Source organism: Solanum lycopersicum, chromosome 6 (assembly GCF_036512215.1).
Source record: "Solanum lycopersicum chromosome 6, SLM_r2.1".
Taxonomy (NCBI): domain Eukaryota; kingdom Viridiplantae; phylum Streptophyta; class Magnoliopsida; order Solanales; family Solanaceae; genus Solanum; species Solanum lycopersicum.
In genome coordinates, this window is record NC_090805.1 from 32,205,515 (window position 1) to 32,222,582 (window position 17,068).

The 17,068-nt window shown below is 35.3% G+C and overlaps 1 protein-coding gene across 5 annotated transcripts; it reads left to right on the plus strand.

The window, feature by feature from the left end:
- The first annotated feature begins 458 nt into the window (after nt 1-458).
- On the plus strand, nt 459-13,107 carry LOC101260649 (actin-related protein 5). 5 transcript variants are annotated; one of them, XM_004240782.4, is made up of 12 exons: nt 459-744; nt 831-901; nt 3,006-3,130; nt 3,742-3,786; nt 5,095-5,197; nt 5,425-5,534; nt 10,238-10,347; nt 10,434-10,524; nt 10,602-11,036; nt 11,454-11,581; nt 11,931-12,276; nt 12,365-13,107. In XM_004240782.4, the coding sequence occupies exons 1-12, from the start codon at nt 644-646 to the stop codon at nt 12,863-12,865; spliced, it is 2,166 nt and encodes a 721-aa protein (XP_004240830.1). In that variant the 5' UTR covers nt 459-643; the 3' UTR covers nt 12,866-13,107. The 5 variants fall into 5 exon arrangements, with proteins under 5 accessions (XP_004240830.1, XP_010322076.1, XP_069155250.1 ...); XM_010323774.4 differs by having other exon boundaries at nt 464-744; nt 10,434-10,509; XM_069299149.1 differs by having other exon boundaries at nt 521-744; nt 5,138-5,197.
- Nucleotides 13,108-17,068: the final 3,961 nt, after the last annotated feature.

Consider the following 17,068-nt stretch of genomic DNA (forward strand, 5'->3'; position numbering starts at 1 on the left):
AACAAAAAGAGCTACAAAAATGACTTTTCACTGAATAATAACATTACAGATACATTTCCTCAAAATAAGGATTTTTTGAGTTGGCTGATTTTCTTTCAAAAATGATAATAATACACACCATTAAGTCGATTATTCAGTTTTTACACCTACAGTTAATTTTATTATTTATTAATTCAAGAAAAAAACTTCGAAAATTGTAAAGTATTTCAAAAAATAACTTACTCATTTCTAGTCGAACACGGTACAAATCTAGATTGGAGAGTAATGGAAGACTGAAGAGGAAGAGTAACGACTGCACAGGAAGAATAACAACGGACTTTTAAATTTTTAAGGAAGAAGATGAAGAAAATAAGAGTGAGAAGGAGGAGGGAAGATTTTTCTTTTTAAATGATTTGATTTGAATTATAAAAATATCCTTTTATATATTTTATATAAGATCAGAATATTTTAAAAATATTAATTTGATGCCAGCTTTAAAAAGAATTTGATATGATCACTGTGTCACCCACCATTCGCCAATAACAAAAGCGTAACTTATTTGACACCTTTCCCTTAATTTTCTGATGAAGCTAAGCTAGGGCAACAGCGTTTAGAGGAAGAAGAGAAGAGCAAAGAGAAGGAGAATAAGGCAAACAAGGGAAGAATGCCTTTCATATCGAAAATAGAGAGGCAATTAGATTACGGTTCCTTCAACTCAAGTCACCCTATTGTCATTGACAATGGCGCTTCCTATTTCCGTATTGGGTATTTACTCCTAAATCTCCCAATTACTCTCTCTGTTTTGTATCTGTATTTCCTGTGCTTTAGCTCCGCTTCTTGGTAATTCACAGGTGGGCAGGTGAGAATGAACCTCGCGTTATCTTCCGGAATATTGTTCAGAGGCCTCGTCACAAAACGACTGGTATGTTTATGTGTATTAATTGGAGCCACATTTTTCATGATTTTACTAGACTAGGAACATTTAGATTATAAAGGAAAATGCAAAAATAAGTGTGTTATCTACTTATTTTGTTGTCATCTCTATTTATTGGACGGGTTGGGTAGGGGTCTGAGCTAGTGGAGTGAGGTTGAAAATGAAGTGTGTTGGAGGATTGGGAGGACAAAATCGCTGCGGAATGCTATTTGTAAAACTTAATTTTTTCTACTTTCGCTAGGAAAGTCATTTCTTCCGTTTTAAGGAATCTGTTTTCTTAGAGAAACTATTTTCTAAATTTTTTGAAGTAAGGTTAATTGGTACTACCCAAAACACCCTAAGTTAGCTAATTGAGAAGGGGTGTGTGATTCCCAGTGGGTTTACCAGTTGTGGCAATAAAACAAGTGATGTTAGTATTTTCAACTGTTTGACTTGCCTCTAGATTTCTATCTTGTTAAATGTTAATCCTGCTGCTTTTACTTTCTTTTTGATAAGTGAAAGGAACATTCGGGAGGTTTAACTTAACACCTCTTATAGAATCTTCACAATTTTTTTCCATGTAAAAAAGAATCATTTCTTGTTTCTGAGTGTACCTGACGATATTTATTCATGGATCAAAAATTCAAACAGTCTTCTTGATCAGGACAAATGTGGGTCAACCCTGAAAGATTCCACAGAAGGCCATGGAAATTGAAGTAATTATTAAAGTACATGGAACCAATAACAATTACAACATAATGGGAAGTTAGTTTAGTTACCATTCACTTCTCAAATTTCACATAAAAAAATAACATTACATTCACTTAGTAAGTTTGTATTGATCAAAACAACATGTAACATATGAAATGTGAAAAACCACCAGTGAACGAAAATATGAGCACTTGGGCTTTCTTTAGAATAAAAATGAATTGGTTGGGTCAGCTATTGGGTCTATTTTGGCTGGTTGGATTCAAAACTGGTTCAGATTGCTAATTAGTGTTTTAACTATTTTTTTCTCAAAATTAAATTTGCCAAGTGCTCCAGCTCACATGTGCATCCTTGATACCACCTGGCATAACCCAGAGGAGTCCAAAAGAAGATAAACGTGTTCCAACTATCTGCTGTTATTGTGCAATGTCCTTATACAAAAAATAGAGGTATTTAAGTCGATATATTCATCAGACACATGTAGCATCTATTAACTGTGCAAATGGATCTTCTAATCAGGTTGTCTTGAGTTAGAGTTGCTTCATTGAGTGCATTCAATTCAAACAGGATGTCTAAAGTACTCTCGATTCTGCATAACTGGAACATTAGGTTGAGTCATTAGGCTTGTTATATTATCCTCTGTGATGGATTTCTCTTCCGCACATGAAGGATAGGATTGATACTAAAGGCTTGTTTAGCTAATCATCAAACGTTTACTGATCGTGTAACTAATTGATCCTTTGGTAGTTGATGTAAAAATGATAACTCTTTTGGAGGCAATGTCAGGACCAGTTTGGATGGTGAGTTTACTGTAAGTTTCGAATATGACTAGTGCTTAATTATCCAATTATGATTAATAAAGTTCAATAATGAAGTACACAAGGGTATGACATTAAGGTCAATGAAGTTTAAATGCACCAAAGGCGACTATGGTTCAAATCCTTTTAGAAAAAAAACAGTTAGGTGATTTCTTCCCATTTGTATAAGTCTTGGTGGATAGAGTTACTCCATACCTGTGCCAATGGCACTTGGTAGATTTATCGAGGTGCGAGCGACCTGATCTGAACTCAATCTTATTTAAAAAAAGTTCTAAGATGATCAGATTATAGTGAAGTGTTTGGTGAAGAAATGATCTAAATTACTTCGTGCTAAACAACTCCTATGTAGATAATATTAAATAGTTGAGGTGCGTGAGAGCTGTCCTGGACAGAACTGTTTTCAGGGAAAAAAAGTTCCCAGTGAACAGTCTGTAGTGATGTTTGGTCAAGAAATGATCAAAATTATTCTTGCTAAACATCACCTACCATGAACATGTTTTTAAATACTGAATGCAGATAATACATCATCATTTCATAGGTGAATATTAGCCTCAGGGTTTTATTATGCTTACCTTATCATATTGCAGGTGAAACAGTAACAGTTGTTGGTGATCACAATCCTGTGCTACTGAAGTACTTTGATTGCACGCGTTCAGGACCTCGCTCAGCATTTGAGAGCAATGTTGTTTATCAGTTTGAGATAATGGAATATGTAAGGGTTTTCTATTTTGTGGGGATAGTATTTGGGTAAATGGTTTTTCTATGTCTGTAAGCTTGACCATGATATTTGTGATGTCAATAAATTTTATGCCCGAACCCCCTCCCCTGAAATAAAGATAGAAAGATCTAACCATCTACCAGAGTATGAAACTATCAGGATAGCTGACAATTTATCTAGACATTAGGTTTAACTACTGTGTTCTATGACCCGTTCCTATTTATCAGGAGAGAACATTCTCTTTGGATTTTAACTGTAACCTCTTTGGATGTTAGGCCAAGCTGGCTAGGCAAATTCATGATTTAATTTTAGATTGTCAAGACAGTGCAATCTGACTAGAATATTAATGCACGACCTATTGTAACACAACACTTGTCAACAATGATACATTCCCTACTTTTTGCTGGCACTGATGCCATACATGGTGTTCTTGGTGTAGATAGTTGGATGCATAAATTTTGTTTATGTGCTGCTATGTTGCTAACCTGAGTCTGACATATGAAACAAATGATGGTTAGGGATTACTTTGTCTTGTGTGCATTATTCATGTTTCCGTTATGTTTTCTGAAAAGGTACTCATGTCACATTATGTTTTCCGTATGTAGATCCTGGACTTTGGATTTGATCGATTAGGTGCTGATCAGTCACAGGTATATGCTAGCTTTCATCCAACTTTTTCGCAGGATAAGATAGACCCGATGTAACTATATTCAGCTTGGTTTGTTTAGAATCTTTTGGTTCTTACTTTTTCGACAGAAGCTCTGAAATCATTGTTGTGGCCTTTCCTTTGACTATTGCTTCTCTTTGATATAAACTGTCTTTGTTGGTCTTTGAGGTTTGATAATTGTTGTCAATTGTCAAATTATTTTGTCTTCTTTTTTATCTTTTATCTTACCTCATAATTTTTATCCAACTGTAGTTTCTAGGAAGCATAAACAGGATGCAAATTGATATGCTTACACAGAAAAGAAATTGAAGGAACGTGGACTAATCAAGCATCATATAAGGTCCATATAGTTTTACATATATGTCGAATAAAAAAGACACCTCATAAACTCATTAAAATTGGCAGAAAAAATTTTATGGTAAAAGTTGTCTGACCTTAACGAAATATTTATACTTTACAAAAGTAAGTTGTATGGTATGTACTATTTTTGGAAAGGGGAATCTCCGACATTATCCTCTTTTCTCATCTCTCTCTCTTTTCCCCCTTGTAAGATATTCCGTGTCAATTGATGTGCCTCCATATCAAGTCATGGCCTTAAACAATTGGATGATGAAATATTGTCGCGATTGCATTGCAAATATATAAATGAAGAGATGCACTTAAAGTTTGCATACCTTTGTTTCTCATAAGGCGTACACATTATACCATTTATGTACAGAGATACCACTATTCAAGCTATTTGCCCTACGATCCATCTTTTCACTTCCAAACTGATTATTTTGGCATAGGTAATGGTGCATAGCATGTATATTTGGGGTTCAGTGGGTGATGTGACAGACAGTCAGAGATTTGCTACTGATATATAAGGAGAGTATGAGACTTGACTGCTCTGTCACTTATTTAGACAATATCGAGAGAGGAATAAAATTGTGCAAGGGTGTTGAAGATTCTTTTTGAAGACATAAATGAAACATTTTTCTTTTTACATTGTGAAGATTTGGAGCACATATGATGGTCCAGTCAGCTGCCTAGATGCTCTTTCTGCAGAAGCCTATCCTTGTGTAGAATTCTCCAAGTATACATCCTCAGTTCCCTATTATATCATAAGAATTAAGAACCATTATCTTTATTGAGAACAAAATAATTTGGACTGGCAAAGCTAAGATATTTAAAATATGGTGAAAGGCAAACCCTGATTCTGTGCCTTGAATCTTTGCTGCATATATCCTGTTGTTAAACTTCAGCTTGCAGTCCCTTAAACCAATACTTATTCAAATTGGTGGCAGGGCAGATTGACCATCCTATCTTAATTACTGAATGTGCTTGCAATCCAGTTCAATCTCGTGGCAAAATGGCTGAGCTGCTCTTTGAGTCATATGGAGTTCCTTCAGTAGGTATGGTGTTCATGTAATCATGTCGTCTTTTTTATCATCCTAAACCAAAAGGTTGCTTTGTTTTATTATGACCTTGTTAAAAGTTCTTTTATTGATGACAATAGTTACTTGGTTCACTTGACCAAACAACAGTTTGTTGTTGATAATTGAGAGCATGACTTTCTGTGGCATTTATGATTTATGTGAACTTGTTGGTCACGATAGGCATTTTTTTTTCTGTCTTGAAGCATTCGGTGTAGATGCTGCATTCAGCTACAAATACAACCAACAGCTTGGAATTTGCAATGATACAGGCCTTGCAATCACCTCAGGATTTACCACATCTCATGTCATCCCGGTATGCTTTCGAGTCCTATCATGCAGCTGTAATGAATTGACATAGTAGTAGCATTGTGCTTTTATCTATTTGAAAGGGTTAAAAAATTATGGGTGGCGTTGACATGGTGTGACCATCTCATGTAAAAATTTAAAATGGTAGAGAGCACCTTTTAATCTTCCACATGCCCCTCACCTGCAGGCTTGATTCCATTTTAATGTGTCAAAAACATGATATTTTATTTTGATAATGAATGGCGGTGAGACTAGAGCCCAGAACCATGTTTGGTTTTATATAATGTTATTCAATAGACCTTGAGTATAGACAATCCTAGTCCCACACTATGCCAGTATTGTCAAAAGTGAAAAGCGCTAAAGCCCTGATGCAGCTTAACGCCCAAAGCGCACTAAAAGTGTGGGCTTCACTTAGAAAAAGCGCAAATATATACATACATACATACACACACACACACACACACATATATATATATATACACACACACACACACTCTAGATAATGAATGGCCCGTTTACGGGCCCAATATTACAATTTTATAATCTAAATTTGATTAAATTTTAAAAGAAAAATTATTATGATATTTTGAAATAAACATGGTAGGAAATAACAATAAAACATAATATTTATTAAAAATAATGACCGATGAAAATTATAATGAATCATCTCATTCTTTATGAAGTAATAGAAGAATGAAAAAAAAAGTTATGACTTTGGTCTTAATATTTATTAAAATTAGGAGAACAATTTTGTATAATAAATAAAGAATTTTTTCCAAAGTAGTTAATAAACATGATGGATTAATGTTTTATATCAAAGAAAGAGGATTTAAAAATATAGCACCAGTTGATATAATATATACTGCAGTAATTTAACATGAGGTAGTTAATATAATAATTTATATAACTTGCTTAAAATGATTTGAACTATGATAAAATAATAGTAATAAATAAATGTATGTTTTTCAATAAATTAATCATGTGTTACGTGAAGTTTTGAGATTATACATAAAAAGAGAAATCAAGTTAATTAGATACTTCAAAAATTATCTCTACAATCCAAAAAAAAAAAAGCAACGCCATGAAATTGAAAAGTCCGAAGAGAACCAGAGGAAATGACATAACATGCTTCTCAAATTGTTGAAAATTTTTGTTCTTGAAGAGTTATCTCACTTCACTGGTTCCTTTTGAATTAAGCATTTTGAGAAAAGTAATTGTGATTGAAATTGAATTTAACATGTTAACTGATAGGGTGTCTGAAAAGTGTGGATTAGTTGAATTTTGTTGAAAGTTGAGTCATTATAGAGAGAATTGATCGAAATGTAGTTTTTAATGTTGAAAAAGAAACTGCATTATTGGTTTTCCTAATAAGAGATCTATACCGAAGTGTAATACTTAGGACGCAACAAAAAATAAAGGACGAAAAAATTTATTGGTATAAGACATGAGAGGGGAGAAAATTAAAGAATGAATGAAATGAAGAATGAATTAATGTCTATTTATTTGTGTCATAGACTGGTTCTAGAAAAATCTTATAATTTGTAGTTTTTTGAAAAGTCATGTAACTTGTGGAGGAAATTTACCACTTGAAAATTTTGTTTTAAGTGAAGTTTAAAAATACAATTTATAGTTTTTAAAATGAAATATATATGAAATGATCATATTACTGTAGATTGTCCTCAACTTTTAAAATCAAACACATCTTTAGATTAATATGTTTGAAATCAAGTAAAAGTACAGATTTGATGATATATTTTAATGAAGAACTACACTTTTATAATCTAGTAGTTTACTTTAAATACAAACATATCTTCCTACACATTTTATTTGTAAAGTTACTTTTTAACATCTTTTAAAATATATATTTTTAAAAATATTGAAATTAATTTGAATTATTCTTTAATTTCAATCTAATATATATTATTAATTTTATCGTACTTGTTTCTTTTCAGGTTCATTAATTAGAGTAAAAATAAAGGTTAAAATAATTAACTATATTTTTAAGTAATGAAATTTTATGTTAAAGTAGACCTTTTTAGTAAGCATAATGAATATAAAATTATTAGGAATTAATTAGAATAATAATTAAATAGAGTAATGAATAGATATCACAATAACTCATAAAAAATGTGAAGTGATAACAAAATGTGTTGATAAAAATAACATTAATCAAAGATGTTTATCAAACTATTTAGTTTCCTGTTATTATTCTTGGTAAATTTTTGTAAGTATGAAATAACATTTTTACCCTTGATCACCATTCACTTTCATATACAAAGAGATGTTTCTAGAATTATTTGTCTCTCTTGCTATCTTTATTAATAGATTTTTATTAGTATAAAATTACATTTTTACCCTGGTCGTCCTACCACTTCACTCTTCTATATAATAATAAAATAAAATTATATATATATATATACATACATACATATATATATATACATATATATATATATATATATATATATATAGAGAGAGAGAGAGAGAGAGAGAACATCATAGACACAAAAATAGTAAATATGTAGTGCTTATAATGAAGTTTGTTCATCAAAACATGTGTTTCTTATATGTTCTACTTCTAATAAAATAATATTCTTCCATATCATCTTCCTCAATAGGGTGATTCTCATTGGTATCAGTATCATTAGATTTATAGCCTTCAATCTCTTCTTCCCCTGACTCATCTTAATCAACTCATCTTCTGTCAGCACGTGGAGCTCGGGAGCTTGAGCCATTATTTGTAATAACTTCCGACCGTCTCTTTTGTCGCCTTGTGTATGTCAACACATCCTCACTGTTCGACGCTCTTGAAACATCACCCCAAGTTAAGTTTGTCATCACCAAACACCAATTCATCTTCTGCTTCCATATTTTTACCCATCTTCCCAGCCAACCATTCATTACTATGATCAATGTTATCCAACGAAATGGATCAATGACACTCCGCAAGTCATAACGAGCTTTAAAGCACGATTATACGTAGCATATACTAGATCATTCAATCTTAGATGCTCTAGTCTGTTTCTTTTTTTGGTATGGATCTGTGTTGCATTGGTTAGTGTTAGTAAATTAGTCTAATTGGTTAACTATGCAAAGAAAAATTAATAAATATGATGTATACCACTACGATTACTTAGTACTTACATGCTCAAACACACTCCAGTTACGCTAACATCCAGCAGAACTAGCCGTAAACCCAAAATTCTAATGGCTAATTATTGGAGATTGGGAGCTGAATTACCATATAAATTCCACCATTCAACTGTAAAAGAGTTATGTAGACATCATTAAGTATAAGTTATTACCCAAGTACTAAGTAAGAAGTATTAAGTAAACTTATAAATATAAACTAAATAATTATGAAATCTAAATGTTATTGTATTCACTTACCAGGAGATCTTTTCGTTCTAGATCTTTTTGCAATAGAAAGGCCAAATTGTTGTTCAGCTCTTGTGTGCAATGGTATCTCTGATATGATCTTGTCTTGTACTTCAGTGCTAGGAACCGATTTTTCAATACAAGCATACAACCCATCTGTTACTTCTTGACAATTCTCAATAGCTGGATTTTGAAAGAACTATTTATTCTTAGTGAAATCGCTCATTATATTTGAGATTCCTGAGTATCCATAAATGAAACCGACAAGGGCAATTGCTTTTTGGAAGGTCTTCTTGATGATAGGAATCTTCCCTACGTCTTCTAACATAAGATCTATACAATGAGCTGCACATGGCATCCAAAATATGTGTGCTCTTTTTCTCTGTAACAGTTGACCTATAGAAAAAAAAGGGTAAATAGATATGTTAAAATTTAGAAATCAAGACTTTGATCGATATTAGAAAGTAAAACATAAAACTTAGTTTTTTAAAGCAAGATATTCTTACCAGCTAACACAAAGTTGCTCATTATCACTTACAATTTGAACCACATTCTGATCTCCAACGCGTTCCACGTATCTATCTTGCAATTCACATAAACTATTGGGTTGGTTTCTAGGCATGGTTATAGATATGAGAGTACAAAACAAAGATAGAGAAGGAACAATGATAAAAGTATATTGTATAGTAGTTGTAGTTATGTCAAAGAAATGGTTGTCTACTAAGCTGTTTGGAATATTTTTTTTTCATTTAATTCAAAGAACTTTAAGATATTTTCCCAAAGAATTAAAATTTAATCAGCAATTCTCTTAACAAAGTTAAAAGAGAAAGGACTAGCGCATTTGGGTTTGGAATTTTTCACAATGCAGTTCAGATAGTGCAATAGGCCTTTTGGGCAATTATCAAATCAAAAGTTTTGATAGATAGTGAAAGAAAAAATAGTTGTCTGTTGTTATGACTTGAATGGGAAATTCGGTTGGTCGGACTGCTTAGATACGTTCGTGGGTCTTTATCTTTATTTTCACTTGTATAAATTGATAAGTTAAAAAATGAGACGGAGTTCTGTTAGTTTTTAAGAGTGAAAATGACCCACTTCACTAACAGCAAGGGCAAATTTGGGACAATTTGCAAAGAAGGGAAAGTTGCCCCATTTTTCATAGTTGAAGGGCAATTTGGCCCTTTTAGCATTTTTCAGCAGGTGTATGTGAAAGAGATAAATTTAAGACCCTATGCACTTTCAGGCTAAATTTCTGCTTGGCATATCATGATGCAGTTTTTGCTAGTGGTAGGCTCTCATTTCTCAAATATATGACATGATTTGTTTTATTTTCAGTTTATAAATGGAGAGCCTGTCTATGAAGCGTGCTGTCGAACTAACGTTGGTGGATACCATGTCACTGATTATCTGAAGCAGCTTCTTTCACTCAAGTACCCTCATCACATGTAGGTGTTATAATTCTTCGAAAGTCATGATGTTGCTATGAACTTTTGGCTGTTTCTCAGGCTTCATTTCTTAAATGCTTAAACAGATCAAAGCTTACATGGGAAAGGGTTGAAGAATTGAAGATGGAACATTGTTACATAGCTGCAGACTATGCTTCAGAGGTTCAACTATTTCAGGTCATTAGAACTTCGTCTCTTCCCCAGCCTCTCTAGTCTGCTTAACGGAGGTAAAATATTTTATTTTATTGTGTCAGAGGGGGGATAAAGAAGCTGAAGATAAAACCAGATGTTGGCAACTTCCTTGGTCTCCATCACCAGTCGAAGAGCCTCCATCAGAAGAAGAAATTGCTAGAAAGGCAGCTTTGAAGGAGAAACAAAGTCAAAGATTGCGTGAGATGGCTGAAGCGAAAAGATCCTCAAAAATAAATGAACTTGAAAATGAATTAAAAGGTTTGGAATTCCTCTTAGAGGAGCTCAAGGACATTGAGGAGGAGGATGAAATTGTGTTGTTCCTTGCGAGTAGAGGTTATGCTTCTAAACGTGAAGTTGAATCCGCTTTTGCAAAAGTTACTCAATCACTTCGGAAGGCCAAGGGTGAGCAAGTTCCAAGTGAAGAGAAAGTGGATATTTCTGCAGCTGAGAAGTATTATCTCATTGATATACCTGATGATGAACTTTCGGCGGAGCAGGTATGCTCGTATATCGCCATATTGTTAGTCACTGTTGTTGGGCAGTTGTATATTGAAAATTCTTTGTGATGGTGAAGAACTCGATATCCAAGGCTTTTTCCTTTCACTTTCTGAATATTGTGGTGTTACATTAATGCACTTCGTATGAGAAATAAACTCATGTCATCGTAATGTTTTAAAAGCTCATCTTTTGTGAGATACTATACTGTAATTCCCGTATGCTGTCACTTAACTTATCTGGTACTTTATGTAGTAGATTTAAAACAAAAAAGAGCTTTTGCAACTAAATTTATTGTTGCAATTGTCTCTTCCATTTTACTCTTGGCCAGCATTGTGCACAATCATCTTCCATTTATTTTCATTTTTTGAGATTAAAACTTTTCAACTGAAAATGGAAATACTTAAACTTGTTAATAGCTCAAGGAGAAGAGAAGACAAGTGTTCCTGAAATCCACAACTGAAGCACGGCAACGAGCAAAACAAAGGCGTCTGGAGGAGGAGTTAGAAAAAGAGAAGGAAAAGAAACTTGAGGAACAAAAGCGCATGTATGTTATATTTCTTGTCAGATAATACTTGAGCTAGCTTATTGTAGCATTATTCAACTTGTTTACAATGAGTTGTTGTAGTATCTACTTCTTCTCAAAATGGATATATGTATTTATAAAGTTGAGGCGAAAAATAATATATATTAGGTACAGTGTTGCTCATAGTCGTATATTTCATGTTTCAGTACACCAACAACAACAACATACCTACTGAAATTTCACTAAGTGGGGTCTGGGAGGGTAGAGTGTAAGCAGACCTTACCACTACCTCGTGTAGGTAGAGAGGCTGTTTCCGATACTTCATGTTTCAATATCTTTTTATTTCATAAATTCATCTTATGTTGTGTAGGGAAAACCCAGAACGCTATTTGGAGCAGTTGCGAGCCAAATATAAAGAGCTCTCTGAAAAACTTGAGCAGCGAAAGCGATTGAAGACAAATGGTAACAATGCAAATGGCAATAATAATGTTTCTGGAGGTGTTGGTCGCGGGGAGAGGTTGAATGCTGCCCAAAGAGAGAGGATGCGACTGTTAACAACAGCAGCATTTGATCGAGGGAAAGGTGAAGATACATTTGGTCAAAGGGATGAAGATTGGCAACTCTACAAGTTAATGAGTAGAGATAATGACGATGATGACGATGATAAGCCAGATCATGATGAAACTGAGTTGGCTCGCATCTCCTCTAGGCTTCAGGTCAGTATGTTTTCTTGACACTTTGTTTGGCGTTAGTCTCTGTGTTGGATTGTTCTTTAAAGGTGTATCCTGATGTAACCTATGACAGGAGATCGACCCTACATTTTTTCCAGGATCAGAATCTGGCGCGTCTGCCTCAGAGACGCCACGTTTCCGTCCTCTAACAAAGGAGGATTTTCAAATCATACTTGGGGTTGAAAGGTTTAGATGTCCTGAAGTTTTATTCAATCCCAACTTCATTGGGATAGACCAGTCGGGGTTGGACGAAATGGTTGGAGTGTCATTGAGAAGGTTGCCTAGTTGGGTACAAGGGTTGGAGGATAAAATGACAAGTTCAATACTTGTGACTGGCGGGAGTTGTCTCTACGCAGGTGTGGGTGAGCGCTTGGAAGCAGGAATTCGGATGATCAGACCATGTGGAACTCCTATAGAGGTTGTCAGAGCAACAGATCCAATTATGGATGCATGGCGTGGTGCTTCGGTTTATGCTGCTGCTATGCAATTCCCAGAGCAAACATTCAGTAGAACGGATTATTATGAAAAAGGTGAAGATTGGCTTCGTAGATACAAGTTCAAATACACAATCTAATTGGAAACTGATTAGGTTTAGTACACCCAGCGCAAGCTATGTTATTCGAAATCGTGAACTTGCACTATGGAACTGTTCACGAGCTAATTGTTTGTTACACCTGCCATTTGACACCAAAAAAAGAAGAAGATATAGTTAATGATATTATATGACGGTTGTATTAAAAATTCTACTGAACTATGCAGTTAAACGCAGTTTCATTTCAACATCTAACTCACAATTCCAAAATTGATAATTCAAAAGAGGTGTTTTGCTTGTTCTGTCGGTACTGGGATAGCTGGATGGGGGTTAGCTCTTTCAAGAGACTGAGTTAGCATTATTAGTTGCAATCAAACTCTTTATCTTTTCAATTTTGGAGAAGAAAGGTCTTTGTTGCAACTTGTTTTGCAATGAATTTGGGAATATTTTTAAAATGTTTGTCAACACAATCAAATAGAACAAATATATCACTCAACTTTGTGATTTAGAGCTTACTCTTTATTACAAAAGTAAATCAATTAGTTTGAATAAGATCAATATTTAATCTTATCTTCAAGATTAGAATGAGGTGTTAGATTACTTTCTTAAAATTAGTCGAGTTAGTTATGTTCACTTGTGCTTGAGCATATGCTAATTACTTTTATGATGAACCAATTACTATAAGAATTTCGAGAACGGTTCAAAAAAGCTTTAACATATTAGAAATATTTCAAAATGTCCTTTCCGCATATTAAATAAAAAGTGTCCTCCACCTAGGATGTGGTTTAAATTTGTCCCTCCTTCTATCTATTAGATAAAAAAAAAATACCCTTTAACATGTTAGAAATAACTCAAAAAATATTTTCTAATTATAAATATATAGATATATGTCTACAATCTTTTTAGTGGACTTGGCCAATTATTTAGTTTGCTTTTGATTTGTAAAGTTTTTTAGTGCTTTGTTTAGATGTTTGTCTTACTCAATAGGTGGAAAAAGGACAAATTTGGTTGTGGAAGGAGAACATTTTTGAATATTTTTAATACGTTACTAATATTTTGTAACGACCTGTTTAGTCGTTTTGAGCAGCAAATTTTATTTCTGGAAAAACTGGCTGAGACGACGGATCCCACGACGGACCGTCATGGGCACGACGGACCGTCGAGGGTGTCTCGTTCCAAAATACTTAAAATTCTGAAAATTGGGTACTGAAATCGACTCTCTGAACTTCGTAACGGAATGGCAGGACGGACCGTCGTGGGCACGACGGACCGTCACAGACCCTTTAATGGAATGGAGTCTCTGAACTCTGTGACGGAGCAGCAGGACGGACCGTCGCAGGCACGACGGCCCGTCACAGGCTGCGTAATCCCAGGCTGGGTCGGATTTCTGTAATTATTTTAAGGGGCGTTTTGGACTATTCCGGCTTATAATTATAAAGTTAGTGATTTAATATTAATAACTCAATTACTTGGGGGTTAAAAGGGGTAACCTTGAGTTAATTAGTGGGTTAAGTCCTCATCTTTTATACTTAATTATATGCTAATTAGGGTAAAATAAAGAGGGTTTGAATAAGAAAAAGAGAAAGAACAGAGAGAGGGAGAAACGTGCGATCAAGAGAAAGAAGAGAACAAAGCTTTGGGAAATTGCTTGCTTGATCAAAATTCTTCGGTGGAGGTAGGTTAGGGTTTTTATACTATTCGTAGTTAACTCTTAATAGCGAATGATATGTGTTGGGTTGTATTGTAAAGTCTTCTATATGCTTAATTGTATGCTTGCATGAATATGATTATATAATTGTGATGAAATAAGCATGATGAAGCTATTGAATCCCAAATCTTGAAAGCCCCTTGTTAATGATGATGCCTTGGTATAAAAGAAGGCTTGATGAACTAAAGTAATGAGATTGATGATGCCTTGGTATAAAAGAAGGCTTGATGAACTAAAGTAATAAGATTGATGATGTCTTGGTATAAAAGAAGGCTTGATGAATTAATAGAATGAGATTATTGGAGCGGGTGTCACGAACCGACACATAGAATTAGGGGATCGGGTGTTACGAACCGACACGTAGAATTAGGAGATTGGGTGTCACGAACCGACACGTAGAATTAGGGGATCGGGTGTCACGAACCGACACGTAGAATTAGGGGATCGGAGTGTCACGTTCCGACACATAGTAGTAGGGGAGCGGAGTGTCACGTGCCGACACAAGAAGAATAAAGGTGATGAATCTTGAAAGATGTTAATATACTCAATCTAATGAACCTAATTCCCAAATGAGTATGGTATTGAGGCTTGAGTCCTCATGTGTGAACTTGGCGGTACTTATTAACGATTATAGTACTTGTTGTTGCTACATGTTGAGTAATGTAGTTGATTTTATATTATTACTTGATATATATTGTTTTCTATTTTGAGTTGGCCGATGATATCTACTCAGTACCCGTGTTTTGTACTGACCCCTACTTGTGTGTTTCTTTCTTTGTTATATGTGGAGTGCAGCAAACATACCGTCGTCTTCAACTCAACCGCAACTCTAGCCAGTCTTCATTATTCCGGATTTCAGGGTCAGCTAATGCTTCTAGCTTGGACTAGATCTTCCTTTTCATGTCTTGATGCCTTGAAGTTCCGGCATGGACTAGCTTTTTATGTATTTTAGCTTCTTAGATATTCTTAGATTAGTAATTTGAGGATAGATGTCCTTGTGATGATGACTTCCAGATTTTGGGGATAATAATAGTTTGAGTTTTAAAAGTTATTTAATTGATTTTCATGAATGAGTTTAAGTCTTCCGCATTATATTGTGTTATTATATTCGAAATGTTGGGTTTTGTATTGATTGGTTCGCTCACATAGGAGGGTAAGTGTAGGTGCTAGTCACGGCTCGATTAGGGTCGTGACAAACTTGGTATCAGAGCATTAGGTTCGTTGGTCTCATCACACAAGAACGAGTCTAGTACAGTCTTAAGGAATGGTAGGGGGGACGCCTTTACTTTTCTTTGAGAGGCTATAAGACTTTAGGAAAATTCCATTCTTTCTTTCTTTCTTTCGTGCTATTACTTGGGTCCAATTGGTATCTAGGTGATACAAATTGGTATCTGACCATCTTCACTCTATTTCGCAGGTGGTTAGAACTAGAGCAACAACCGCGCCAACATCAACATCGGCAAGACAAGATGCATCTGAGCCAGCCACTGAGACTGTAGCTCAAAGAGGAGCAGTGGCAAGAGGCCGCGGTAGAGGTCGCGGGAGGACGTCCTCTAGAGAAAGAGGACGAACGCCTGGCCCATCTGGTACTAGGGCGGTGACTCCTCCACCGACTGAGGAAGTAGTAAGAGAAGGGGAGGATGGGGAAAATGAACAAGTACAGAATGAGGAATTACCACCCAACCTACCCCAGAGATGATCAATCAGGTTCTTGCTTATCTTAGCGGGTTATCTGATCAAAGCCAGACACCTCCAGTGTTTCCTGCACCAGCACCTCAGGTTCCGGAGGTACAACATGCGGCTACTGTGGCTCCCCGCATGGATGCCTCATTGGAAATAGGCACGTTTCCTCGTCTGACTACAGGGCCTATAATGACAAATGATCAGCATGAACTTTTCAGTAAGTTCTTGAAATTGAAACCTCCAGTCTTCAAGGGTGCTGAATCTGAGGATGCCTACGATTTTCTGGTTGACTGTCATGAGCTACTACACAAGATGGGTATAGTAGAACGGTTTGGTGTTGAGTTTGTGACTTATCAGTTTCAAGGGAACGCCAAAATGTGGTGGCGGTCACATGTTGAGTGTCAACCAACAATGGCACCACCTATGACTTGGGCATCATTCTCTAGCTTGTTTATGGAGAAGTATATTCCCCGAACTTTGAGGGATAGGAAAAGAGATGAGTTCTTGAGCCTAGAGCAAGGTAGGATGTCGGTTACTGCATATGAGGCTAAGTTTCGTGCATTATCCCGATATGCCACCCAACTTTGTTTCAGTCCACAAGAGCGGATTCGCCGTTTTGTGAAGGGGTTGAGATCAGAGTTGCGGATTTCAGCCTTACAGGTAGAGGCTACTGCAAAATCCTTTCAAGAAGTGGTAGACTTCGTGATAGAGGTAGAGGGAGTGAAGCCAGATGACTTCACTATGGCAACGACATCAAAGAGGTTTCGAAAGGGAGGTGAGTTTAATGGTTCTTACTCTAGAGGACAGGGTTCAGGAGGTTACTCAGTCCAACCAATTCAGTCTTCACTACAGAC

Bases quoted from the DNA above. Each gene is read 5' to 3' on its own strand.
- LOC101260649 (XM_004240782.4), top strand. From the start codon at position 644: ATGCCTTTCATATCGAAAATAGAGAGGCAATTAGATTACGGTTCCTTC. The intron at 745-830 runs GTATTTACTCCT...GGTAATTCACAG, and splicing joins GCTTCCTATTTCCGTATTGG to GTGGGCAGGTGAGAATGAAC. The intron at 10,525-10,601 runs GTCATTAGAACT...TTATTGTGTCAG, and splicing joins CAGAGGTTCAACTATTTCAG to AGGGGGGATAAAGAAGCTGA.